General features: G+C 40.1%; 1 protein-coding gene across 6 annotated transcripts in view; it reads right to left on the bottom strand.

Annotated features, from left to right (window-relative positions):
- The window catches only part of USH2A (usherin), a 942943-nt gene that overhangs the window by 366470 nt on the left and 548873 nt on the right, over window positions 1–27600 (bottom strand). For all 6 annotated transcript variants that reach the window (XM_075595608.1, XM_075595610.1, XM_075595609.1 and 3 more), the window contains 2 exons: window positions 13406–13556; window positions 13153–13295 (listed from right to left, as the gene is read on the bottom strand). In XM_075595608.1, the coding sequence (XP_075451723.1) occupies window positions 13153–13295; window positions 13406–13556 (294 nt within the window). The remainder of the gene's footprint in view (window positions 1–13152; window positions 13296–13405; window positions 13557–27600) is intronic.

Genomic DNA, 27600 nt, shown 5'->3' with positions numbered 1-27600 from the left:
CCTGGGGTGGTCTGCAACAGTCCCTGTCAGGGACTTAGAACGATCTTTTCTTTTGTATTAGCATATTGTGCTCTTCCTGGGCTGTTTCCATTGAGATATGAGTAGCTCCATGGCTGATAATTAACACCTCATACATAAACCTTGGCCCCCTGCAGACGCACTTACCGGAATGCCCTCCTACTGTCTCTGTACATTCTTCCTACCAACAAATTAGATTGTAAGCTCTTCGGAGCAGGGAGTCCTTTTCCTAAATGTTACTTTTATGTCTGAAGCACTTCTCCCCTTTATGTGTTATCTATATTATTTGTTAGTTATATGATTGTCACGTATATTACTGCTGTGAAGCGCTACGTACATTAATGGCGCTATATAAATAAAGACATACATATTTATATTGGTTCAGAGTTTAGTAAAATAGGTCTGTCTTTGCACTCTATACAGTATCATGATAGTGCATAAGGTAGCATTGGCTGTTCTGCGGGGACATTGTTGTTAGGGGTGAGCTACATTGTAAATGAGGGCATGCAGTCATGGGCTATTGTCGAGCATGTGAGGCTGACTCACCCCTGCCATTTTAATAATTTGGAAGAGTGTGCAGTGCCATGGCGTCCTACAGCAAGGCAAAGCTCCTTTTGGCCCTTTAGATGTGCCTCCTCATTTAGGTAATGATGGAGATCCAATACCCTCTTTACCCTCACCTTGAAAGCTATGGGCTCAGTCCAAATATAAATCCTCTGGCCTCTTACTCTTTATCCATTATTGTCATGGCACTGTCAGAAGACAGCACATGGAATTAGTTGACAACCATGACATACTCTAGATGTGTACCAGCTACCGACATTGGTTGCATCTTGATCATTTTTCAGTTTGGGATTGTGACATGAAGCAGCAACATATTTTTTTTTAAATTAATTATTGTGTAGGATGCCACACAACTACCCTTACTATTATCACTCTCCATCATACAAATTCTCATGCTAGTTGCTTCTGCAGCTTCCTCTATGGCCTCTTCCTCTGACATCGTTTGAACACTTCTGCTTCTGCTGTTTGAAAACATCATAGTTTAAGGTTTTCTTGGTAAAAACTGATGCAATACCACGCCAGAAAACTGCTCCAAATATATATAATTTAGTAAGGGGATTAATTCTTATAGAAATCTGGTGTTGTTTCTTTGGTGCAGTCATTTAATAGTTCCACATTACAGATATATATATATATATATATATATATATATATATATATATACATATATATATATATATACATATACACATACAAACCCACCTGTAATATGCATTCACATCTAGTACTAATTTAATTTCAAGCAACGACACTTGTATCTGATGTACGAGACCTGGATATCAGACTCCAAAATCGTCCGATGATGGCATGCCTTTTGACGTTATATTCATTAAGAATGATCTATCCAGTAAAATGGCATGGCTTGTTTGCCTGACCTGCATTACCCAATGGAAACTAACAGTTACAAATGTCACCTACAGGTACATCATTTAAGTGAATTAAGCGGGAGAGAGAGAACGAGAGTGAGATTTAAATTACAATTTGTCGCAGCTATTTCAGGTATGTTCATAAGAATCTCGCAACAACTGAAGGAGAAAAAGACACAGCCCTTTTGTTTCCTGGGTAGGTGGCTAACTCCAGCCAGCCTCCTAGGTACACTGTTTATAATTCACACACTGTAAGAGGGACAGAGTCCCCAAACCGGAGTTACTACACTCCTATAGGTTCCACACAGGTGCCACTGAGATATGTTTTCTATTAATGCCCATTATTTTATTTGTTCCAAGCTTAGTGAGTGTGTGCTCATTATTGGGGTTCTTGTTCTCCTTCAGTTGTTGCAAGTTTAGCCCACCTCAGTAGCACCCTTACTTTTCTATTACACACATAATTATTTCTGTAGCGGGGGTTCCTCTCCAGTTCTTCATAAGAATCTCCCCATGTGGAAGGACAGTACAGTATATGTCAATGGGTCCTCTCCTAATCCCCCTCTGTCAAATTGTATCAAAACCAGCTGTTTTTGCACAGTTTTAGCATAAGTGCTGATTGAATACATAGGGACCTTTTCTAGTAGCTCCAAAGTGTACAGTAATAAGCTGCTTCTAAAGTGCATTTTAGAAGCGGATTGGTATGCTTTGCTATTCTGTAAGCCCTTATCACATGTTCAAACTGCATCTAAATGTTTTTTTAAAAGCGGTTTCACTGTGGCTCTGCCAATTACATCGGTTTGTAAAAAAAAACTTAAACTCATATTTTTTTTGCCCACAACTGCTCTTTTAGTAGCTCCGTTATGCAAACCACTTCTAAAAACTTGGATGTTTTTAACACTACCTAAAGGGTGATAAGATTGGTACTGCGAGTCACATCACTACGATCATTCACCCAGTAGCCCAAGCACGCTGCCTAGGGGTCACACTCGACTCCTCTCTCACATTCGCCCCTCACATTCAAAACATTTCTAAAACCTGTCGCTTTTTCCTCCGCAATATAACAAAGATACGCCCTTTCCTCTGTTGCTCGACTGCTAAAACTCTGACTCAGGCCCTCATTCTCTCCCGTCTTGATTACTGTAACCTCCTGCTGCCGGCCTTCCTGCCTCTCACCTGTCTCCCCTACAATCTATCCTAAACGCTGCTGCCAGAGTCACGCTACTCTTTCCCAGATCTGTCTCAGCATCTCCCCTCATGAAATCCCTCTCCTGGCTTCCGATCAAATCCCGCATCTCACACTCCATTCTTCTCCTCACTTTTAAAGCTTTACACTCTTCTGCCCCTCCTTACATCTCAGCCCTAATTTCTCGTTATGCACCATCCAGACTCTTGCGTTCTTCTCAAGAATGTCTTCTTTCTACCCCCTTTGTATATAAAGCCCTCTCCCGCCTTAAACCTTTTTCACTGACTGCCCCACACCTCTGGAATGCCCTTCCCCTCTGTACCCGACTAGCATCCTCTCTATCCACCTTTAAGACCCAACTTAAGACACACTTGCTTAAAGTAGCATATGAATAGCACTGTGGATATTCTGAACACATGATACATAAAGCTTGGCCCCGTGCAGACGCACTTACCAGAACTCCCTCCTACTGTCCTTGTACGTTCTCCCTACCTACCAATTAGACTGTAAGCTCCTCGGGGCAGGGACTCCTCTTCCTTAATGTTACTTTTATGTCTAAAGCACTTATTCCCATGATCTGTTATTTATATTATCTGTTATTTATTTGATTACCATTTGTATTACTACTGTAAAGCGCTATGTACATTAATGGCGCTATATAAATAAAGACATACAATACAATACATCTAGAGCCTGAAATATGGGTTTGGCTGAGACAGCAAATCCCAGTCGGATTGGCTGTTAAACCATGCAGTTTGTCTCTTTTTTTTTTAGAAGAAGTGATTTGCTATAGCGGATACCGTTTTTTCCTCATATTTCATTCCGGTTCTTGTGAACATGTCAAATTGTGCGGTTTGGTAATGACAACTTCATAGTTGCTAGAATAAGCCCCATAGAGATGCAAATCCATGCAAATCTGTGCAAAAACAGCTGTCTGCGCAGAAATGATCAGAGTTGATTGAATAGGCATCGTAGTATCTGCATTTTTCTGCTATGTAAATCAGTGTGTTCACTCTATCTTAGAATGTGCTATCATACAGTATCTCGTAACAAGTATATGTTCAGTAGGTGACAAACATCTTCTACATGTAATCTATATTCAGAAATGTATGCATTTCTTATTGATATTTCACCATAGTTCTTAGTAGTGTCAGAGATGTTGTTTTACAGGTTTTAATAGTCATATAATTGCATCTCAGGATATGTGAAATTGCATAGTTCTTGTAAGAAAATGTATAATCAGTCTACAACAGAAATAGGATTGGGCAACTGAAAGGTTTATATGCGGACAGTCAAGATAGACAACTTCAGAAAAGATAAGATTTCAAATTCTATTGTAATGACATTTTTTGTTGAGACATAATATACCTTTTTGTGTGTCCTTGTTGTATAAACTTGTTTTACAGTCCATATCTAATCGTCTACTCCCTGTTTTCCCTAGAGCACATAGAAATTGCCTATAAAAATCTTCTGAATGATAGCCTGAAAGTGAAACTTTATTTGTTTTAAATAGTGTAAAAGTTCCAAAAACAGATGGATTTGACATCTGTTGGTTGAACATTGCTTAATATCTACCTTTTGCAGAACAGTTTCTGAAAGAAAACAAATATGGGAATACTTTGACAGATTAGTAATAATGTTGCTGAAGGAATAGCTGTGTGTCTGAAGTGGGTTCACCCATTTCAAATCTCCTTTTGACCTTGGTTAAGTCATCTTATCTCCCCCAGGCACCAATATTACATGGTAAGTACTTTGATGCAGGGACACATTGCACCTGCAAAAATGTATGTACAGCACTGTGTACATTGTCAGCACTGCATAGGAGGAACAAAATAAGCAAATGTAATAAATTATCAGGAAATTTATGCCTTGCACATTTGAAAGAAAATGGACATCGGATTTGTGCACTGGCAGATTTCAAGATGTTGTGTTTGTTAGTACTTGTATATATTTGATCTGTAATCTGTCACTTCTGCAGTACTGCAACAGAACCTGCTCACTAAAAAATTGCAATGAAATCTTGTGCAGACATCCACAATAAAAGTACATTTTTATATTTTTAGATTTTTTTTTAGCATAAATTAACATGAAAATGAAAAAAAAAAAAATGAAACCGGACTGCCCATGTATCAATTTTCCAAAAGCACAGAGGAATTTTTAAAAACTTTCATCTGATGTGAGAAGCCTATTAATGAAATGTTGCATTTGTAGGTAGACAAGAAAATGAAGATTTTTTTAGTTGGCTATTGAATTACAATCTTTGGCTTTTCCTACGCATCATGGAATTATATGGCAGAGTTTTTAAAGGTCTGTACTAAGGAGACGAGAGGGGTGGATGGTGTGTTTAAAGTAGTGATGAAGCAGTGGAAAAGTGAACAACACCTACTGCTTCTGATTCCTGCATTTGATCTACGCTGGAAAGGAGGATATCATCCCATACTACACATCTCAGCACTTAACGCTTGCTGTGATGCCACCTTCTCTTTTTATATTTGCTGTGACCTCAATTCTTTATAAATTATGCACTTCCTTCCACCAGCCTCCTTATGTCTCTAACCCTATTCATATATCTTCATCTCTCCTTTCTTCACCACTTCTCAGTTCACATGAACTCCTGCGCCCTGACAACCCACAGCTATACCCCCTGCACTAAAACACACCCTACAAATCCTCCTCACACATTCTCTTTCTATCCATGCTTCTCCTCCTTGCTTCTGGGGATATCTCTCCCAATCCTGGTCCCTGCCTTATTTCTACTTGCTCTCGTCCTCGCCTCCCACATGCAACTTCTACTCCTTCTGGTGTCAACCCCTCCAACCTCATACCCATCCCCTGCCACCCTCCCTCCTCTCTCCCTTTCTCCTGTGCCCTTTGGAATGCTCGCTCCCTCTCTAACAAGTTCCTCTCTGTGCATGACTTCTTTCTCTCTCACTCCCTGCTTCTCTTTGCTATAACTGAGACCTGGCTCACTCAGTCTGACTCTGCTCTGGAAGCTGCCCTCTCCTATGGTGGCCTTTCCTTCTCCCACACTCTGCGCCCTGATGGCAGGGGTGGAGGCATGGGGCTCCTGCTCTCCTCTCGCTGCCATTACCGTACCCTTTCTATTCCTCCCTCTCTTGCTTTTCCCTCCTTTGAGGTTAACACAGTCCAGATCTTCTCTCCTCTCCCTGTCCACGTGGTGGTCATCTATCGCCCACCTACCGCTACTCATCCCCCCTCTGCATTTCTCTCTAATTTTGAATCCTGGCTCTCTTTCTTTCTCTCCTCAGACTCCCCTGTTCTTCTCCTTGGGGACTTCAATTGCCACATTGATGACCCCTCTCTCCCTTGGGCTTCCTGCTTTCTCTCTCTAACCTCTTCTTTTCGCCTTCAACAGTGGAATGAAGCCAGCACCCACAAGGATGGCCACTACCTAGACCTGGTTTTCACTAAAACCTTCTCTCTCTCCGATTTCTCCATTTCCTCTTTTCCTCTCTCTGACCATCACCTCATCTCATTTTCTCTATCTCGCTTCTCTCCATCTCCATCTAGCCCTCATTTTTGCCGAAACCTGCGCTCTATTAACCTACCAGCTTTTGATTCCACTTTACGCTCCTCCCTCTCCTCTCTCAGTTCTGCTTCAGACCCTGACAACCTGGTCAGGAACTACAGCACTGCCTTATCTTCCTCTCTTGATCTTCATGCCCCGCTTTCTCTCTGCCGTCCTCACCCTTCTAACCCCAGACCCTGGCTAAACTCCCACACACGCATGCTGCGTCCCTCCACTCGTTCCTCTGAACGCCTCTGGAGGAAATCTCATATGCTCGCAGACTTCATTCACTACAAATTTATGCTGTCCTGTTTCAACTCTGCCCTCTCTCAGGCTAAACAAACCTACTTTTCATCACTAATCAACACACACACAAGTATAACCCACGCCGACTCTTTTCTGTCTTTGACTCTCTACTCAGACCACCCTCGGCTGCCTCCTCTTCTTCCTCCATCTCACCTCAGGACTTTGCTGACTTTTTTAAGGAAAAGGTGGAATCCATACGTCAGAACATCCCATCTGTTGCCTCCTCCCATCCCACACCACTTCCCAACTCTCCTCCTGCCTTTCTTTACTCCTTTTTCCGCTATCTCGGAGGAGGATGTGTCACTGCTGATCTCCTCTTCTCCCTCTACCACTTGCCCTCTTGATACCATTCCCTCCCATTTCCTAAAACCTCTTGCTCCTTCTATAATCCCTATGCTCACACCGATTTTTAACTCTTCCCTCTACTCTGGTACCTTTCCATCCTACTTCAAGCATGCAACCGTTATACCATTACTCAAAAACAGCAAGCTTGACCCTACCTGTCCTAAATATCGACCTGTCTCCCTCCTGCCTTTTGCCTCCAAAGTCCTTGAACATCTTGTATTCTCTCGATTGCTACACTTTCTCAACACCTATTCTCTTCTAGACCCTCTACAATCTGGCTTCCGCACTGCTCACTCTACTGAAACAGCCCTCACTAAAATAACTGACGACCTCCATGCTGCCAAAGACAGAGGTCATTACACTCTGCTCATATTACTCGACCTCTCTGCAGCATTTGACACCGTGGACCACCCTCTTCTCCTTCACATTCTTCATGCTCTTGGTATTCGGAACAAGGCTCTATCCTGGATCTCCTCTAACCTCTCCCATCGTACTTTCAGTGTCTCTTCTGCTAACACCTCCTCCTCCTCTATTGATCTCTCTGTGGGGGTACCCCAGGACTCTGTCCTGGGACCCCTTCTCTTTACACACTCTCTCTAGGTGACCTAATCACATCTTTTGGGTTAAAATATCACCTCTATGCTGACGACACACAAATTTACCTTTCAACACCTGACCTTACACCTGCTATACTGACCAAAATTTCTGAATGCCTCTCTGGAAAATCATCCTGGATGGCCATCCGCCGACTGTAACTAAACATGTCAAAAATAGAGCTCCTTATACTTCCTCCCAAACCTGGCCCTACTACCTCCTTCCACATTACTGTTGGAAATACGATCATTCACCCAGTAGCCCAAGCACGCTGCCTAGGGGTCACACTCGACTCCTCTCTCACATTCGCCCCTCACATTCAAAACATTTCTAAAACCTGTCGCTTTTTCCTCCGCAATATAACAAAGATACGCCCTTTCCTCTGTTGCTCGACTGCTAAAACTCTGACTCAGGCCCTCATTCTCTCCCGTCTTGATTACTGTAACCTCCTGCTGTCCGGCCTTCCTGCCTCTCACCTGTTTCCCCTACAATCTATCCTAAACGCTGCTGCCAGAATCACTCTACTCTTTCCTAAATCTGTCTCCGCGTCTCCCCTCCTGGCTTCCGATCAAATCCCGTATCTCACACTTAATTCTCCTCCTCACTTTTAAAGCTTTACACTCTTCTGCCCCTCCTAACATCTCAGCCCTAATTTCTCGCTTTGCACCATCCCGACTCTTGCGTTCTTCTCAAGGATGTCTTCTTTCTACCCCCTTTGTATCTAAAGCTCTCTCCCGCCTTAAACCTTTCCCACTTTCTGCCGCGCACGTCTGGAATGCCCTTGCCCTCAATACCTGACTAGCACCCTCTCTATCCACCTTTAAGACCCACCTTAAGACACATTTGCTTAAAGAAGCATATGAATAGCACTGGATTATCCTGGACACATGATACATAAAGCTTGGCCCCCTGCAGACGCACTTACTAGAATTCCCTCCTAATGTCTCTCTATGTTCCCCTACCTACCAATTAGATTGTAAGCTCCTCGGAGCAGGGGCTCCTCTTCCTTAATGTTACTTTTATGTCTGAAGCACTTATTCCCATGACCTGTTATATATATTATTTGTTATTTATATGATTACAACATGTATTACTACTGTGAAGCACTATGTACATTTATGGCGCTATATAAATAAAGACATACAATACAATGGTGGATTCTGATTTTTCCAGCCGCAAAGTAGACTGGGAAGTGTTAAATATTTAAAGGCTTTCAGCTGTGATTGATTAATCAGCTGAAAGCCTGCACTGAAATTACTACTACACCCAGGCAATAAATACAGACTTTAGCCTTACAATTGTTGCATGTGTATGTACTGTAGGTGAGAATTTGAAGATTTACAGTTTATTGTAATATACTGTTCAGTTTATGTTTGAGAAACCTTGGATTTTTCTGCATATCAGAGGACGTGCAGAGCAGATCACATGAACGCCTAAAAAGGTTGTTACATCCTCCAACTCCCAGAGTGTGCAGCAGCAGATAGTACATGAAAAAAGCAATGGGAGGAACCATAGTTGCTACACTGCTGTTGCTAGGGGGAGACTAAAGAAAGTAACACTATATGAATAGGGAATAGAAATTTAAGATTAAAAAAAAAAAATTTGGCCATACATATACAGTCATGTGAAAAATAAAGTACACCCTCTTTGAATTCCATGGTTTTACATATCAGGACATAATAACAATCATCTGTTCCTTAGCAGGTCTTAAAATTAGGTAAATACAACCACAGATGAACAACAACACATGACATATTACACCGTGTCATGATTTATTTAACAGAAATAAAGCCAAAATGGAGAAGCCATGTGTGAAAAACTAAGTACACCTTATGATTCAATAGCTTGTAGAACAACCTTTAGCAACAATAACTTGAAGTAATCATTTTCTGTATGACTATCAGTCTCTTAAATCATTGTGGAGGAATTTTGGCCCACTCTTCTTTACAACGTTGCTTCAGTTCATTGAGGTTTGTGGGCATTTGTTTATGCACAGCTCTCTTAAGGTCCAGCCACAGCATTTCAATCGGGTTGAGGTCTGGACTTTGACTGGACCATTGCAACACCTTGATTCTTTTCTTTTTCAGCCATTCTGTTGTAGATTTGCTGCTGTGCTTTGGATCATTGTCCTGTTGCATGACCCAATTTTGGCCAAGCTTTAGCCGTCGGACAGATGGCCACACATTTGACAATAGAATACTTTGGTATACAGAGGAGTTCATGGTCGACAATGACTGCAAGGTTCCCAGGTACTGTGGCTGCAAAAACAAGCCCAAATCATCACCCCTCCACCACTGTGCTTGACAGTTGGTATGAGGTGTTTGTGCTGTCATGCTGTGTTTGGTTTTCGCCAAACGTGGCGCTGTGCATTATGGCCAAACATCTCCACTTTGGTCTCGTCTGTCCAAAGGACATTGTTCCAGAAGTCTTGTGGTTTGTTCAGATGCAACTTTGCAAACATAAGCCGTGCTGCCATGTTCTTTTTAGAGAGAAGAGGCTTTCTCCTGGCAACCCTTCCAAACAAACCATACTTGTTCAGTCTTTTGCTAATTGTACTGTCATGAACTTCAACATTTAACATGCTAACTGAGGCATGTAGAGTCTGAGATGTAACTCTTTGGTATTTTGCAATTTCTCGGAGCATTGCACGGTCTGACCTTGGGGTGAATTTGCTGGGATGTCCACTCCTAGGAAGATTGGCAACTGTCTCGAATGTTTTGGATAATTGATGGACTTTAAATTGTTTGGAAATGGCCTTATAGCCCTTCCCAGATTGATGGGCAGCAACAATTGCTTCTCTAAGATCATTGCTGATGTCTTTCCTCCTTGGCATTGTGTTAACACACACCTGAATGCTCCAGACCAGCAAACTGCTAAAACTTTGGCTTTTATAGAGGTGGTCACACATGCTCATGATCAATTAATCAAGGGCATTTGATTAGCAGCACCTGTCTGCTACTTAGCATCTTAATTCCTATGGAAGCAGTAACGGTGTACTTAGTTTTTCACACATAGCTTCTCCATGTTGGCTTTATTTGTGTTAAATACATCATGACACAGTGTATTATGTCATCTGTTGTGTGTGTGTGTGTATATATATATATATATATATATATATATATACACACACACAACAGATGAATGCCTGCAGCATTGGGTGGTCACTGGGAGGGCTTTGTCAAATAGTGATATTTGACAGCATAGTGTAAAGAGCCCTATGGGAGTTTGCAGCAATGCGTGGTCGTTAGCCATGTAGCCTTGTGAGGGAAGGGGAGGGCCCACAGGGATGGCAGACGCTGAAAGCCAACAATAATTTTGACTGAGGTTCTGAAGAAGGATTTGGGTGAGCCACTGATTGAGCCACCTGTGCTGAACCAGGGATACCCTTAAAACCTGACCTATTGGTGGCCTTGAGGACTGGAGTTGGCCACCCCTGGTCTAGGGGCACGAGTAACACATGAAGGTGTAGAAGTGATACGCCAGGATAGGTGTAGCCAGCAGCATGCTGAACCAAGGAATCTGAGCAGACTGAAAACCTGAACTGGGATTCTTAATTCCTCATGCGACAGATACAGGCTACATCTTTGCAGCTATCTTACAAAAACGGAGACTTTGATTAAGTTAAACTTGGTTACATTTTATAACGTTAAAAGAAGGGAGATCATGATGGACAGAGATACAGAGCTCAGTAAATCCCTGTATAATATGCCCATTGGGTGACTTCTTCCTAACTCATCCTATAAAAACTTCCCTTGTTGTGTTTATGCTGAGAGATGTGTTCAAATAGCTTACTAGCATTCATTTAATGACAAAAAGGTATTTGCACCTGATACATGGTACCCCAAAGTGAAGAAATAGAAAGAAATTATGCATGGGAAATACAGTATGTGAGATGTAATATGTTATACCAGCTGAAAGTACCCGGCATTGCTTAGAAATTCTAAGAAACCAACCTCATCCCTCCCCTCTTCCTTTCACCCCCTAAGACCTTCTCTCTCTCCCTCCCATCACTTTCTTTTAATACCTTATGATGTCCCCAATTCTTTCTGCCTTTCTCCCCTTTTCCAACATTCTTACTTTCTCCTCATGTGTCAACAAACTTCCTCTCTTTCTTTCTTTGCCTGCGTCATGTGCCAGATATATCGCCTACCAGGTACAAGACGCAGTAGCTGACTTGCTTAGAGAAATTGTAATAGCTCATAGAGTTAAAAATACAATGTATCCAGTGGTATCCAAACAGACTAAAAACCTTCTCCTTCATCTAAGGAACCATCATGCAAAATGTGGTTACAATATCTTAAGAGGTGTCCAAATACATAGCGAATAGACAGACAGCTTTCCAAAATATATAGATGTGGTCTCACATAGAACCTAACATTCCTAGCAGCATCCCATTTGGAGTTTTTAATAGGATCCAAATCATGACAGTTCACCTTATTTTGATACATAAAGCAATCCTTCCAAGTTTGGTTGTTCTAGATCTTATACTTTGGGTGTGCATGAGACACACAGACAAATATTCTGAAATATATACCATAGTAGTTTAGGTTTGAATAAAACATGGGCAAAAAAGTTAACATTTCATAGAAATATATTCTTATACACAAATTCAATTGGGGCTGTATGGGTTGCCTGCTGGGCCTCACAAACGAACAGTATGATGCCAGCACCCACAATGTCATATTAAATCCCTGTGTATTAATCTACATAGAGTAAGTTCTTTACACCAATGTGGTTTTATGTGTTTCAGTGAACAATTTGGTGAGTGATTATTAGAACAAATATGGAAGATTCATTCTATAATGTGATGTATAAAAGTTTGCGTCCTCGGTTGGCACAGTTTTGCTTTCTCTTTTCTTCTATTGAGCAATGTATGCCAGGTAAAAGGTGGCACTAAACATTGGGCCCAAGAGAGCAGCACAAGGATAAGGAAGCACACATATCATACATTTGATGCTGGCACAAAGTGACAGAAGATAATGCGTCACGGAACAGATTGCCCCATCTTTATACATAACCCTTATAGGGGTGATTTATTCAATTGAAGTTCCCATGCTTAGTGCCTTGTGATTCACCTCCTATCTGTATTTAATGTAAATAAATTAGTCTAATTGTCAAATTACAGTACACTACAAATCAACAGATATTAATAATATTTTCATGTTGGCACATTGGTATAATTAGAGGCATACTATTTTTTTTATAGGTGTAAAGAATAATTTCTTATGCAAATGCATTTTACTTAGGGAATAGTACCCTTTCTATAGGGAAAAAATAATGCTAGTCATATTAGTACTGAGCTTACAACTTATATATAATTTATTTTTTGTATCTATAGATCTGTAAAAAAAATTACGGTTGATCTAAGAGTAACATGGAAATGTTTGTATACAGACTTTTCCAAGAAAAGAAAAGAGACATATTATTATACTGAAGCTAGTATTCAAAATTATATTTCAATATTAATATTTCAGATTTTAAATAAATACCGAAATTTATAGTGTATTTGTGTGGGAAGCCCTCTATTTCTGTGTTATCCAATATGTTCAATGCTTTGATACCCATTACTACTGTGTAACGGTATTCCTGTTTTGTCTATATGCTAATTCATAAGGACACTGTGGAAATGTAGTAATTAGGGCTACTGTAACTAAGTTATTAAAATAGCATTAGTAATAAACGAACCATCAACATAATATATTTGTGCACTGGCAATATAATTGACTTTGAATATGTACAGTACTTACTGTCTTGTTCAGTAGACATACTAATCCAGTTGCTATTTGTATCCCCATATCTATTGGATGCAATGACCCTTAGCTCATATGTTGTAAATGGCTGGAGATCTTTAACCGTGTAAGTTAAGGAAGCCGTAGGACCAGCAAATAAGCTACAAAGAGAAAGAAAATGCACAAGCTGTAGATATTTATTAATTAATGTACATTTTTTTTACATCAGCCTTAAATTGAAATGTAAAAAAAAATGGTATGATTTGCTTACTCTATAATTTCATTGGTGGAATTCATAGGTCTCATCTGGAGTCGGTAGCTGGGCAAGCCAGGAGCATTATTACGAACTGGTGTAGACCAGACAACCTGAAGACTGGTCGGAGTGGCAGATGAAAGCCTTGGAGGCAGTACACCATCTGGAGCTGTCGAAAAACATGGATGAATTAGAGCAGAGAAAACTATAGAGAACATATGCTGTATAAAATTGAAATGCTCCATATACTGGAAAAACTTCTCCTCAGGATCAACAGCAATGTTAACATGGACCATTTAATTTAATGTTATCACTGCTGAACTACTTCAATTCTGAGTCTTATTTCAACATTACCACTAGGCTAACAGGGTTAAAATAACATTAAATATATGCTTACCTATGGCTATTTTTTTATGCATATAAACTTTACTTTTATGATGCATTACATTTAAATGCAGTATTTAAGTGCAAACAAAGCAAACAGGGAATATACATTGAACATTATGTGCCATTTAAAAATCAGTTATTTTTGCGATACACACATTGTGGCTTGATGAATCCCGGGAAATATACTTTACATTCAGAATATAATAGCTAGATTTATAACTAAATGTGTAATTACATATAACTTCAGGTACTGTATTTATATACAGAAATATAATATATTGAAGGCTATGCATTGGGCACCTTACAACTATAGTTGCACTGGAAAAAAACCTCATGCACCCGAGTCGAATATGAGAACCTTGTTAGCCAACTTTCTTACATTTGACACCGATTTTTAGTTAGAGGATTTTATTCAAAGCCAGGCTTGATGGAATATTTTGATGACAAGAAAGGGGTAAAATATTTGGACAAGGATGCAGAATTTAACACATGCTATTATAATATACGTGTCAGGTAACACACATCGAGTAAATTAGGAGGAAAATATCTTTGCACAGGGATAAATAAAGATGTACAGTATGTCAAAATGCCTCTCTAAATGTCACAAACAAAGGGTATTGGCTTTGCCATCTTTTTCATTATGTTCAACATTAGTATAAGTAATAACAGCAACAATTAGCAAGTATACTTTCTCTGTAACACAACTTCAACATGTTTTTAGCAATTTCCCTGCACTTTTTTTGTTTACTTGTACTGTAAATCATTCATTGTTAGAATACATTTTATTACACTTCATGGACTCTGTTTACCAAGTGAAGAAGACCCTTAGTGTAGTTTCCCCTGAGAAGGAAGAAAATGAGCTTCTGACATAGACTGAATTTGAACTCTATGCATTTCAGGTTATTTATTCTATATCTCTGGTGTGCATGAAATATTATCCACATACAATTCCTTTGAGTAACAGTTGAGTCGTTTTTGCATCTAGCAGAGTGGATACCTACAGAATTCTGCTCTATCAATGTAGAATGAAGAACATGATGAGAAATGAAACACTACACTGGGTGGTCATAACAAGTGCACTTCAAAGATGCAGATACCAAGCAATCTATGAATACACATACAATAAATGGGATGAGAGTTTGTACTCTTGATAAACTGGGTCATTCTGGTATCTCTTCTTTGAAAGTGTAATATAGGGATCAGTGTTGAAATTGAGTTGTGCCCACTAATAATTCAGAGTTTTAGCTAGATATTGTTAGAGAGAGCTACTACCCATTTCTCACAGGATTTTCATCTGTAGTGATCTGGCTGTATCATTACATGACTAGGAATAGCAAATGGCAAAAGAAATATGCAGTAGTTCAACTTTTCTGCTTAGTATCAATATACACTGTGCAATATATATATATATATATATATATATATATTTTTTTTTTTTAAGGCATCATTAAGCGCATTCATTTTATTTAAACACATGAACCAAGCCCAGCTATTACATATGATATTTAATAACACCTTTCACTCAAACATACTTTTAACCCCTTTTATACTTCTTCTCCAAAGAGACTATTTAGTGATAAAGTAATAAATACAGATCATGACTGGGTTGTGAATTAGCAATAATTCCACTGCAAGTTTCAGGAAAAACTATGTAGCTATTAGTTTTGTAAACTGCCTGCGTGATACAATGTTACTCAAACATCTTTATTCATCTTTTACTATTACCCTGAGGAGCAGTGGCGGTTGTAAAAAAAAAATGCCGCCCTTAGCCACTTACTTGTTGTCGCCCTCATCCTCCAGCGCCACCCTTCCCCCGTTGCCATGGCAATGCAATACCATGTGACATCATGTTGTCGCCCGTGCATTTGCACGATCGGCACTTGCCACCTGCACATGCGTACAAGTGACTGGCATGTGCCTATTGCACATGCCACCCCCAAATTCTGCTGCCCCAAAAATGTTGTTGCCTCGGGCCCGGACCTAATGGGAAATCCACCATTGCTGAGGAGTTAACGTCCACTTTCAACCTCGAGAATTAATGCATCATTGGCACTAAATAGAAAATTACCTCTTAACACTAATAAAACACAGTGAAAGAAGAGATTGGGGGCAAATATAAAGATGTGTCTTTAAAACACAACGAAAGTATTATGTGTATATATATATATATATATGTATATATACAAAGGCAGATGTCACTCGCAATAAAGGTAGAAAGCCGGTGCTTGTCCCATATAATATTGAATAAAATGTAGATTCCTTACCAGGCAGACCAGGAGTCCAAGACCACGCAGCAAGAACCGAGACAGCACTCAGATTGATATCAAATATAAATGTATTGAAAAAAAAGGCACATACAACCAATATAAAGATGTGTCTTTAAAACACAACGAAAGTATTATGTATAATGTATATATATATATATATATATATATATATATATATATATATATATATATATATATATATATATAATGGACCAATGTGTTTGTATTCCTCTGTTTATTTTATAATTTCATTTTTAATCAAATTTGAGTTATATTAGATATATTCCTCACATTATATATATATATATATATATATATATATATACACATTGTTATTATCGTTTATTTGTAAAGCACCCTTTACAAATAGTACCGTATATATATATATATATATATATATATATATATATATATATATATATATATATATATATATATATATATATACGGTACTATTTGTAAAGGGTGCTTTACAAATAAACGATAATAACAATGTGTATATATATATATATATATATATATATATATATTATATATATATATAATGTGAGGAATATATCTAATATAACTCAAAATTGATTAAAAATGAAATTATAAAATAAACAGAGGAATACAAACACATTGGTCCAATATACAATAACATTAATTAATACAATCGAAATTGCCAAATTAAGCTATCACATCAATATAGACATTTAAACCTTGTGAGAATAAGGTTTTATTCTTCATGTATCCAATATGTCTCTGTTTTTTCTAACCCTGTCCCTCTATCTTATATCTTGTATCTAAATTCTCTCATCTATCCAGCCCCTTGGATCCTTATTATGATGTAGAGCAAAATGGCTTGACACTCCATGTTTCAAGTATCCTACTGTATGTCAATATTCCTTTTCTGCTCTGAGAATCTTGTTTTTAAGGCTCTGTTTGTGTGTCCAATGTATTTCTCACACAGGGACATTCTAGGGCATAAATGGCATAAACTAGATTGCAATGAGTAGTTTGTTCGATGTTATAAGTAGCTGCAGTGGTTCTAGATGTGGGGGATTTCTTTTTCTCTGAGTCTAAAAACTTACAGGTTGTAAACCTCAAACTCCCAAATGTAAAACAGCCTATGGGCATAGAGGTACAGATAAAATTCTGCTCATCTGTCTTTACATTTTTCAACTCACTTGGGGCAAGAAGATTTGGGAAATTTACATTCTTTCTATAAATCATTACTAGATTCCCCTGGAGATTAATACCAAGGATGACATATTCTTTCAAGATATGCCAATGCTTCTTGAGAATGTTATTTATCCTAGGTGCAACTTTATTGTACCTAGTACCTAGTAATACATTTGACATCCATTCCCTTGCTTCCTTCCTTTTTCGATATGTTGTCAAGACTATCCCTCTTCTGAGGCTAAATCCATTTGATACCTTTTCTATTTCAATCTATTATTAAAAACATGCACATCTGCTTTAATATATTGGTCCCTAGTACAGTTCCTGTGGATCCTGTGGAGTTGTACAAAGGGAATATTACTGACCCACTTGGGATGATGCACAATGTTGGCATCCAAATACCTATTATATTCAATGTTTTTCCAAAAAACATTACTTATATCCATTCTTTCCCTTCATTAAAAAAAGTATTAAATCTAAAAGCTCAATTTTTTACGGATCGGTGTTGCGGTTAAATGACAGACCTAGATCATTGTTATTGACATGCAAAGTGAGTGAGTGCAAGGCACCACTAGAGAGAAACAAACTCCGCTCTTTTCACCAGCTTGTCAGGCACTCTGACTGTGAGGATTGGGCTTTGGTCCGCCCCTGTAACCCGTTCTGTGACGAGATGGGAGATGCACGTTGCGTTGCCAGGTTGGGGGACACATCACGCACCGCGTCCAGGCTCCGCCCCCGTGGCACATCCCACGACGAGTTGCATGACACAAGCCGCACTACCAAGCCAGGGGACACCGCATGCACCGCGCTCAGGCTCCGCCCCGTGACATGTCCTGTGTTGAGACGGGTGACGCACATCGTGCTGCCAGGTTGGGACACCGCATGCACCGTGTCCAGGCTCCGCCCCCGTGGCACGCCCCACGATGAGACGCATAACACATGCCACACTACCAAGCTGGGAGACACCGCACGCACCGCACTCAAGCTCATCACGGGTGATGTGCATCACACACAAGCTACACGCAGGTGCCACATGGCTCTGAGAAGTCTGGCTCTCTCTAATTATTCCTCACCTTCTCTTCTCCCCGCCTCTCCCTATCAGTGGACTGAATATCTCTGAAGGGGCGGTTCTCATTCATTGGCTGAACATAAACTTCTGTTTATGTAACAAAGTGCTTGCCCCAAGCACACTGCTGCCTTGCTGTTGCCTAGTTAACATTGCCTTGTCTTCCTTGCTCCTGTTTGACTTCAGCTTGTATCTGGACCTCCGCCTTTTCTGACCCCTGACTTTGGCTCGTATTTGGACTTCTACCTTCTCTACTCCTTGACCCCGGCTCTGCACTACGACTATACGATCTCTCCTATCCTAGACCAAGGCAAGTACCATGACCACTCTAACATCTCCTACCCTGACCCGGCTACACAACCTTCACTCTGCAATCCGGACTTGGTTGGAGGTCGGTGGTTACCAACATTCCCACCTCAGCCTCGTGGTCCTGTCCTGTTTGCGGTGAGCACGCGTTACAGTAACAAAGCAGACTTTGTGCCACAGCTTTACATTTAGGTATCTATTCTGTTCATCACCATTTAGCTCTTCAGTGTCCAATTAGCCCTGCTAATTGAACCAGGCACGTTACATTACTGAACCAGAGGGAACTCTCTGATTCAGATTATTATTCCAGGCTACCTACAGATATGTAGATCTGTTGTAGCTACAGATGCAGCAGCCAGGATTCGAGATGAAAACTGCACTACGCAGCAATATCTCAAGAGGTGGACCAAAGCAGACTATAATGGCCCATTGGATTAACACAGCAGAGGTCCCTGTTGTGGGAATTCTACCGGTTCTACCTATCTGTAAGAGACGTGCAGTCACTCTACCTGCACGCCTCTAACAGGCGATCACAGGTGTTTTATTTAATTTTAGCATTACTGTATTGTAGCTGGGTGTCTGCGGAGCTGAACCACATTGATTTCAGGTCCGGGGATTCCCTCCTTCCCGAGTTACAGGCCCCGGTACGGGGTGCCGGTATCCCCGCAATGTTAAATTCCTGTGGGTCACATGGGAATTAAATTCTGCAGGGGGATACACGCACCCCATAACAGGGCCTGTAACTCGGGAAATAGGGGGTCCCTAAGGCTGAAACAAACTTTGTTTAGCTCAGAATACCCCCTGCTCCCGCACACTAATATCAAATACCCCCCAGGGACCCGATGGGCAATTAGTCTGCTGCGGTCAACCTAGTGAGGATCTCGGTGAGATGTCAATTTATTTTTCGAGAAGTGGTCGAATACTGACTTCTGCATCTATATTAGTGACTTGTGACACCAGTCACCAAATCTATGTGTATTTGTATCACAGATTACATTTTTAGAGTGTCTGGCGTCTCAATCTCTAGTACATTGCTGGCTCACATACACCAATCTGGGTTAAGCCCTCTAAAAATGTTGTACTGTTTTATTTATATACCTGAGGTATAGGGTTGCTAGGTGGCTTCTCCAAAAATACCGGACAAAAGTTGTGAAAGGTGCGACGCATGTGAGAATCGTTGGTGGGGAAGAATGTTATTTATAAATAACCTGACTGTTATGTATTTTTTTCTAAATATCACTCCAAGTACTCCCCAATTTGCACCAATTTATGGTCTGTTTCGTAAAAAAACTGGGGAGGAGCCTTGGGAGGGAGTGCCCTTCCGAGGATTTTTTTAGGAAATAGAATAAGAAATAGTGAAAATTGGTGCAAATTGGTGCATGCTTGGAGTGAAATTTGGAACAAATGACGTAATGGTCAGATCATTTATAAATAACTGACCTGCAGTCATACTGTACATGGCGAGCAATACTGATCTTAATGCTGCTCCCATAAATTCCATGATTGTTGCACCCCTCCTCATCCTCACTCTCCCCTTATCCTCTCACCATCACACACCCTCCCCTCATCCTCTCTCTCTCCCCTTATCCTCTCCCCCTCTCTTCCCCCTCGTCCTCTCTCACCTCCCCTCCCCCCTCCTCCTCATCTCTCACCTCCCTCCACTCATCCCTCACCCCCTCCCCTCATCCTCTCTGACCCCCTCCCTTCATCCTCTCTAATCACCCTCCCTTCATCCTCCCTCCCTTCATCCTCTTTCACCCCTCTCCCTTCATCCTCTTTCACCCCCCCATCCTTATCCTCTCTCACCATCCCTCCTTTCATCCTCTTTCATCCCTCTCACTGTCATAATCACCCCCAAAGGACAGTCAGAGAAAACACATACCCACACACACAACAGTACAATTATAAATACACACACATACCAGGACAAAACAGAACAAATACACACAGGACGCACAGGACACACTCGACACTGGCAGGACACACAGGACACAACCTCACCTCTCTCCAGTCCATGCTTTTTCAGCGCTCTTTGGCCCCACCCCAAGGCCCCTGCCACCTCCTCCTGATTGGCTGCATTACCCAGCAGCAGTCAATCAGGATGGAGGAAGCTGCCCAGCCCCCTAGCAGCAATAGCCCATCTCTCTATCTTCTCGGGGGAAGTTCCACGATTTCTGCCACCCCACCGTCAGGTCAGTCCAGAGAGGTACAGTAATACATGTCCGGAATTATCTCTCATTTTTTACCGGACAGAGTAACCAAATACCAGGCAGTCCAGTTCAATACCGGACACCTGGCAACCCTAGCTGAGGTACAACTACTTTTTTGTATACAAACTTATACAGAGGTAGCCATTGTCACTGTACTTCACAATAACATCACATACCCCAGTATAACTCAAACTATTACAGAGTTTCCATGGAATCCTGTGGGATTGCTTCCACAATATTCCACATATCTCATCAAAAAGAACAATAAAGCTGACAACTGCTATACTTCCACTCTTTTTTTAACATACTCTGACCTAGATCCACTAAAGGGTGCCAAGCTTCAGCACACTTTTACTTCCATTCATGTGAATCCGAGCACCCTTTTGTGGATCTGGGTCTCTGTTTTGTGGCATAATATTATATACACCATATTAGAATACGATTGTAAGCTCTTCGGGGCAGGGACTCCTTTTTCCTAATGTTAATTTTATGTCTCAAGCCCTTATTCCCACTATGTGTTATATGATTATGTCACTTGAACTACTGCTGTGCTATGTACATAAATGGTGCTATATAAATAAAGATATACATACATACATACATACATACATACATGCATACATACAACATGATTCAAAGTGCCCTGCTGTTCCACAGGCTTCAAATCATTTTAAATTAGAACCAGTACCACTACAATTTTAAGTCATTTTAGTCACTGCTGTACATTGATATTTATGACTATAAAAAAAAAGCTTTTCCTTTTATTTATCCTGAATGTGAGAACGAAGATAGAATAGTTTAAATGATTGCATATTTTATACTACCCTTTTGAAGGTTTAATTTAGTTGTTGTTCCCTCAGGTACGCAGTATATAGTACATAATTCATCTCATATAAAATGTCACTTTGGATTATTGCAGTACCTTGATATGTAAGAAAGAAAAAAACACTGATAATTCAATTTCCTTCTACAAGCCTCTAGCAGCAAAAGGTGTGTTGTGTATAGAACACTCTTAAATTAAACATCAGGATTTAAATAACAATGGGAACACTCCTCAGAGTTTAGAATTGCTTACTTTTAACCAATCAAGCAATTTTGACCTCAAGAAATGTTATAAAGTATTCTTTATTTTATATTTAATTAATGTTCTCATAACCTAACAACATTTACCATTTTAATTTTTTTCTGTATTTTGAAAAAAGTGGACAATATATATATATATATATATATATATATATATATATATATATATATATATATATATATATATATATATATATATATATATATATATAGTCAGGTATGGAGATTAGCACTCACGGTTTTGTTGCAGGAGGCAGATGCTTGTCCCATAGAGAGTATGTAGACATATGGAGACCAGGGGATCCTGATAGCCAAAAAGAGACAGCACACTGCAGGTATGGTATCAAAAAAGTGTATTCAGTAACACAAGGCCGCCAACGTTTCGGTCCTCCCAACGGGACCTTCCTCAGGGCAGTGCAACTACAGACTAACACAAGCACCCATATATACCCCTTAACACATACTAAAAAACACCTGAAAACAATCATGAACTCCAAATTGTAATCCCAGATACAACCCACATTTCTGAACAGCCAATCCAACATACGAAACGAAACGTTGGCGGCCTTGTGTTACTGAATACACTTTTTTGATACCATACCTGCAGTGTGCTGTCTCTTTTTGGCTATCAGGATCCCCTGGTCTCCATATGTCTATATATATATATATATATATATATACAGTGTTCGACAAACCTATATATTTGCACGCCCCGGGCGAGTGGATTTAACATCGTGGCGAGCTCCTATTGGCCCAAGGAGCACACGTGTGGTACTAGGTTGCGAGTAGATTTTTTTGTTTGGCGAGTAGATTTTTTGGTGATTTGTCGACCACTGTATATATATATATAAAAGAAAAAAAGAGGAGAGAGCGCACGCCCCATAGCGTAATAGAGTACATTTAATTGTAAAAAAGGAAGGATGGGGAGGGGGGGGAAAGAAATACACTCACAAGATAAAAAACAATTTGAGCAATTTGTGATAAAATCACCACCATCCGGCTTGTTTGCAACAGAAGTCCACAGATGGAGGCTCCCTCAGGGCTGTGGAACTGCTACCAGGAAACCGGAAATGTCATCACTGGAAAGATTGATCTGTTAAAGTCCCAGGGATTGCCTCCAACACTTCAATGGCTGCAATACTGACTCGCGCTCAAGGCGGCCTCCTCGTGCGCATGCGTGGAGTCGTAATGACGCGATGACGCGTTGACGTTCCCTGACGCGTTTCGTCACCAGACGGCGACTTTCTCAAAGGGCTTGTAATGGATGTTACAAAGTCTGTGTATTTATAGCCAGCGGTTTGCCCGGCAACCCGTATCTTGTGTACAACAAACTAAACCACATGGTTATTCATTCAATCAAGGTATGAAAGTGACTCCCGAAGGAGATAATTGATAGTAATTGGCACAAATATACAAAATGATGGCAAAACAAAAGACACAATTGTAAATAAAATGGATAAAACTGTCGCGATGGGATCATATAGAATAATAATAAAAATTGGAATAAAATAAATGTTTATGCAACATAAATGCTGCTAACGAAGACCATGTACAAAATTATACTGCAAATGACAATTTGAAAACAAATTATAATCATTAAGAGGATATAGATATATTGACCTCAAATAGAAAAGCAACAAAAACATATAAACCAACATACCCAACATGAAAAATACGATTATCAATACAAAAAACCTACATATAATATAAAAAAAAATATATAAAAATAATAACGTTCTGAATATTGCTAGTATAAATGAAGGTCAATATAAATGAACAAATGATGTACCAGAAACAATTATTTAAAAAAATAATAATAAAAATAAAAAATGAAACATATTAACTTAAAATAAAATTAAATAAATTAAAATAACCACCTGGATGATAATAAATCCCAAGGATCCATATAAATGAAATATAAATAGTACTAAAATACTAAATAAAAAATCATCATATTAATGGACAGAACGACAAGGGAGAGACATGATATTAAGGCTTAATATGAATAGTATGAAATTACAAATATAGAAGCAACCCAAAACGGGGGATAAGAGGGGGGGGGGGAGAAGGAGAAAAGGAGAGAGAGAAATAAAACCACTGTCAAAAAATGAAAACAAAAGGATAGTGATTGCACTAATCCGATTGGAATCATAGGTGTTGGGAAGGAGCATATATGGAAATTCCATGGTGCATATAGGAGTATGGTTATAAATCCAGACTCAGATATACAAAACCTCACTCAAATGCATAAATCCATGCATATGGTATAGAAGTGCACATAAAACACCAGGACGCACCAAGCATAACAAAATTCAAACTCTCAACTACCTAGATGATAAAACTGAATGGGGGCAGTGGAGGAGCGAGAGGGATATCTGGAGGGGGAGGGGGAAGGGGAAGAGGAGTGGGAGGGAATGGGAATGGGATGGAGGGGGAAAGGGAAAGGAAGGTGAAGGAATGAGGTAAGGGGGGAGAAGGTAAAGGGAAAAGGGACATGAAATACAGTGGGGAGATGGGGGGATGGAAGGGATGAGGAACCTGCCTACAGTAGCGTGAGGAGAGTCCAAACGAGGAAGAAGGTCAGACTAGTGTACTAGCATCCAGACACTCATTGAGTCCACCAGGGGCAAGAGTGCTCAACTGGTGGATCCAAAATGTTTCTTGTCGACAAAGAATCTTGAATCTGTTGCCACCCAGAGCACAAGGAGAAATGTGTTCAAGGCCCATTACAGTCATAGTTTTGGGGCCCTGATTATGTGCCATTTTAAAATGGTGAGAAATGCTATTTATGTTGGTACCCTTTATAACACCTCTCCTGTGCTCCAGGAAGCGAGTACTAAGAGTGCGTGTGGTGCGGCCAATGTATCGCAGGCCACAACCACACTGGATGCAATAAACGACATATGAACTCTGACAGCTGATGAAATTACTGACCTGGTAAATGGTACCTCTGTTGGAAGAACTGAACTGAGACTTAATCTCAAGATGCTTAGGGTTTAAATTAACCAATACTCTGGTGCTACTTTATTTGCCATATATATATATATATATATATATATATATATATATATAATTATTATTATTTTTCACCAAAGTCTGACTTTGAGTACCTACAGGATCAAAAGAACTAATAAGGGATGAGGTGTATTTGTTATCCATATACATAGTACTGTACTCTACAGGTTGAGCTTCTAGATATATGTATTATGGTATATATGTCATGGCTTCCTATTGGACAGCGTACCATTTAATTTCCCCTGGACACAAAAGTACCGGTTGCACCTTCTTCAGTAAGTATCCCAGTAGCCAGGGGGTCACCAGAGCTGAAATTGACTCGGTTCAGCCCCATAGACCTCTGCTTCATATACATATAGCCTAGCCTTCCGGCAGCTACTTCTTTTGCCTGGGCCTTTCCTCTGTCAGTCCTGTTAGTGCAGGCAGTGGAAAGGTTAATTCCTTCCTTAGGCCTGTGTGTATTACAGCCTTGGATGCTTGTAATCAGTATTCATGGGCGGGCCTAGCAACTTCTGAGGATGTCAATCTGAAGGGTGGATATTGGTTGGAACACACCCTGTATGTGTGGGCCTATCAGTATCCAGCTCTGGCTTGCTATGAGTCAGCGTTAGAGACACTCCCCAAAGATGATCAATTCTGAGATGCTCCCAAATTAGTTCTGTTCTGTCAGTCAGTGACTCCCAGGATTGGAGTAAGAGGAGGAAGAAAAAATGTCTCTCCGTCCCACCCATGCTGGGATGAAAGGGAAGGGAATTAGGCCTGAGTCAGGACACTGACTTATAGTGAGAAAGAGAATCAGGAGATGATGAAGATATGAGAAATGCCTGTTCTCTGTCATGTGAGCTGACTGCAATAAAACATCAGAAAAGATCAGGCTGGCTGTTACTGTCTCTGTGTATGGAGGAACGTTAGTAGGGGACCATCCCCTGAACACCCACAGAGGATCCCTGCTGACTGGAGGCGCTGCACCCACTTAGACCAAGATAATCTGTCCTTCCTGTCCTGTTTCTCCCCACACCACCGCGGAGTGTTCAGCCCTCCTGTTACCTACAGGTTTGCACTACCACCCAGGATAGCAAAAAAGAGCACACCCACCCAATCTCACTTAGGGGTAGGGCTAGATGGGCTACATACACATAGAACAAAATAGGAGGAGGGCCAAAATAACAGTGTGGAGAACTGCTCCTTTAAGGATCAATTGATCAGATTTCAGTAAAATACTTAGATAGGTAGATGGGTAATATCTTTTTAACAAGACAGTATATTGGGCTAGGTTTCTAAAAACGTTTGAAATCCTAGGTGTTCTGACTCAAGCTCACTGTGTCAAGTGAGTATAGGCCGGCAGTTTAACTCACTCCCCGTAGATGCACACAGAGTCCTTCTTTCTTTTGTACTTTTATTGTGAAAACAACAATAACAAAAGGGGGAAACTGGGCAGGTGGCAAAAGTAAGGGAGAGGTCAATTAGAATGGCTAAACCAAGTGGCAGACAAGTTATGACTATCCACCATGGCTACTGGAACAAGAAGAAAGCATTCTAGCTTGGACTAACAGGAATTACAATCAGACTGTACCAACTAGCAGGGGAATGAAGGAGCAGTCCATCTTACTGACAAATTCAGGGGGGGTTAACAAGGCAATAGGCTGAGAAGCCAACACAAAAGTTACATTTGTTAAAAAAACAATACACTGAGGCTTAATTGCTACCTCAGAACTAGGAAAACATACTGAGCTTCCTCGTCAATTGTGGGTGCCCATAACCAGGGGAATAGTCATTGTGTAAACTCTCTTCATAAGTGGGGCCTGCATGATAACCCACTGTGTTGTTCTGGTGAAGTCCAAACTATGAACCACATCGTTGAGGGCTGCACTTTCTCCAGACTGGATGGTGGACTGAGAACTCTACTAATGAACAGTTAGTTACTTCTCTGAAGAAGGCTCATGTTAGGTTGTAATGTAATATACATATACCATAGTTGCCGAGCCTCTATACATACATCCAAAATCTGGGAAAAAGTATAACTGGACTTTCCTGGACTTTCCAGCCCTCATTTTGCAACTTTACAGTTATTAATATTACAATTATCTTAATTTTTGAGATACAGCATCAGTCAAGTATACCACATAAAAAGGTGGCATATAAGTTCATTTTTTGTTGTTGTTCAAAATACAAAGAAAACTGCCTTTCAAAGAAAAGAGCAACATCCCTAACTTGTAAACTGTTACTTCTGTGAATATTACAGAAAAAAATAGTCCTTTGAGTATGTCTTAGTAAAGAAAAAGCAGCAAGCATTTTCCTCATGTGCTTGCCCTCAGGAAACTCTAAAGACAGTTCTTTAAAAAAAAATTGTCTAAATAAGCCACATGAGAATAGGCAGACGTGTTGGGTTAGCAGAATTTTGCTGCAGGCTTGAATACTGTAGTTCAATTCAAAATAGGGAACTTAAGTGTGTACATCCTATTTGGAAGAATTCTAACTTTGTTGTTTTTGTTTTAATTTTATTTCAGTGATTTGTGCATATCAACTGCCAAAGCCATATGACAGTAATAATATTTTTTCTTAACTATTCCTTATATGTTTCTATATTTAAAATGACAGTTTAGTACCTGCAAGGCATGAACATGTCTATATGTGTCAATGTACATACTATGCACATATCAGTATGTCAAATACAGTATGTCAAATACAGTATATGTATGTCACGGTTGTGCTCGC

Source organism: Ascaphus truei, chromosome 4, assembly GCF_040206685.1.
Source record: "Ascaphus truei isolate aAscTru1 chromosome 4, aAscTru1.hap1, whole genome shotgun sequence".
In the NCBI taxonomy this organism is placed as follows: domain Eukaryota; kingdom Metazoa; phylum Chordata; class Amphibia; order Anura; family Ascaphidae; genus Ascaphus; species Ascaphus truei.
The sequence above is the reverse complement of the archived record's forward strand: the minus strand, read 5'-3'. Positions and strand labels throughout refer to the sequence as shown.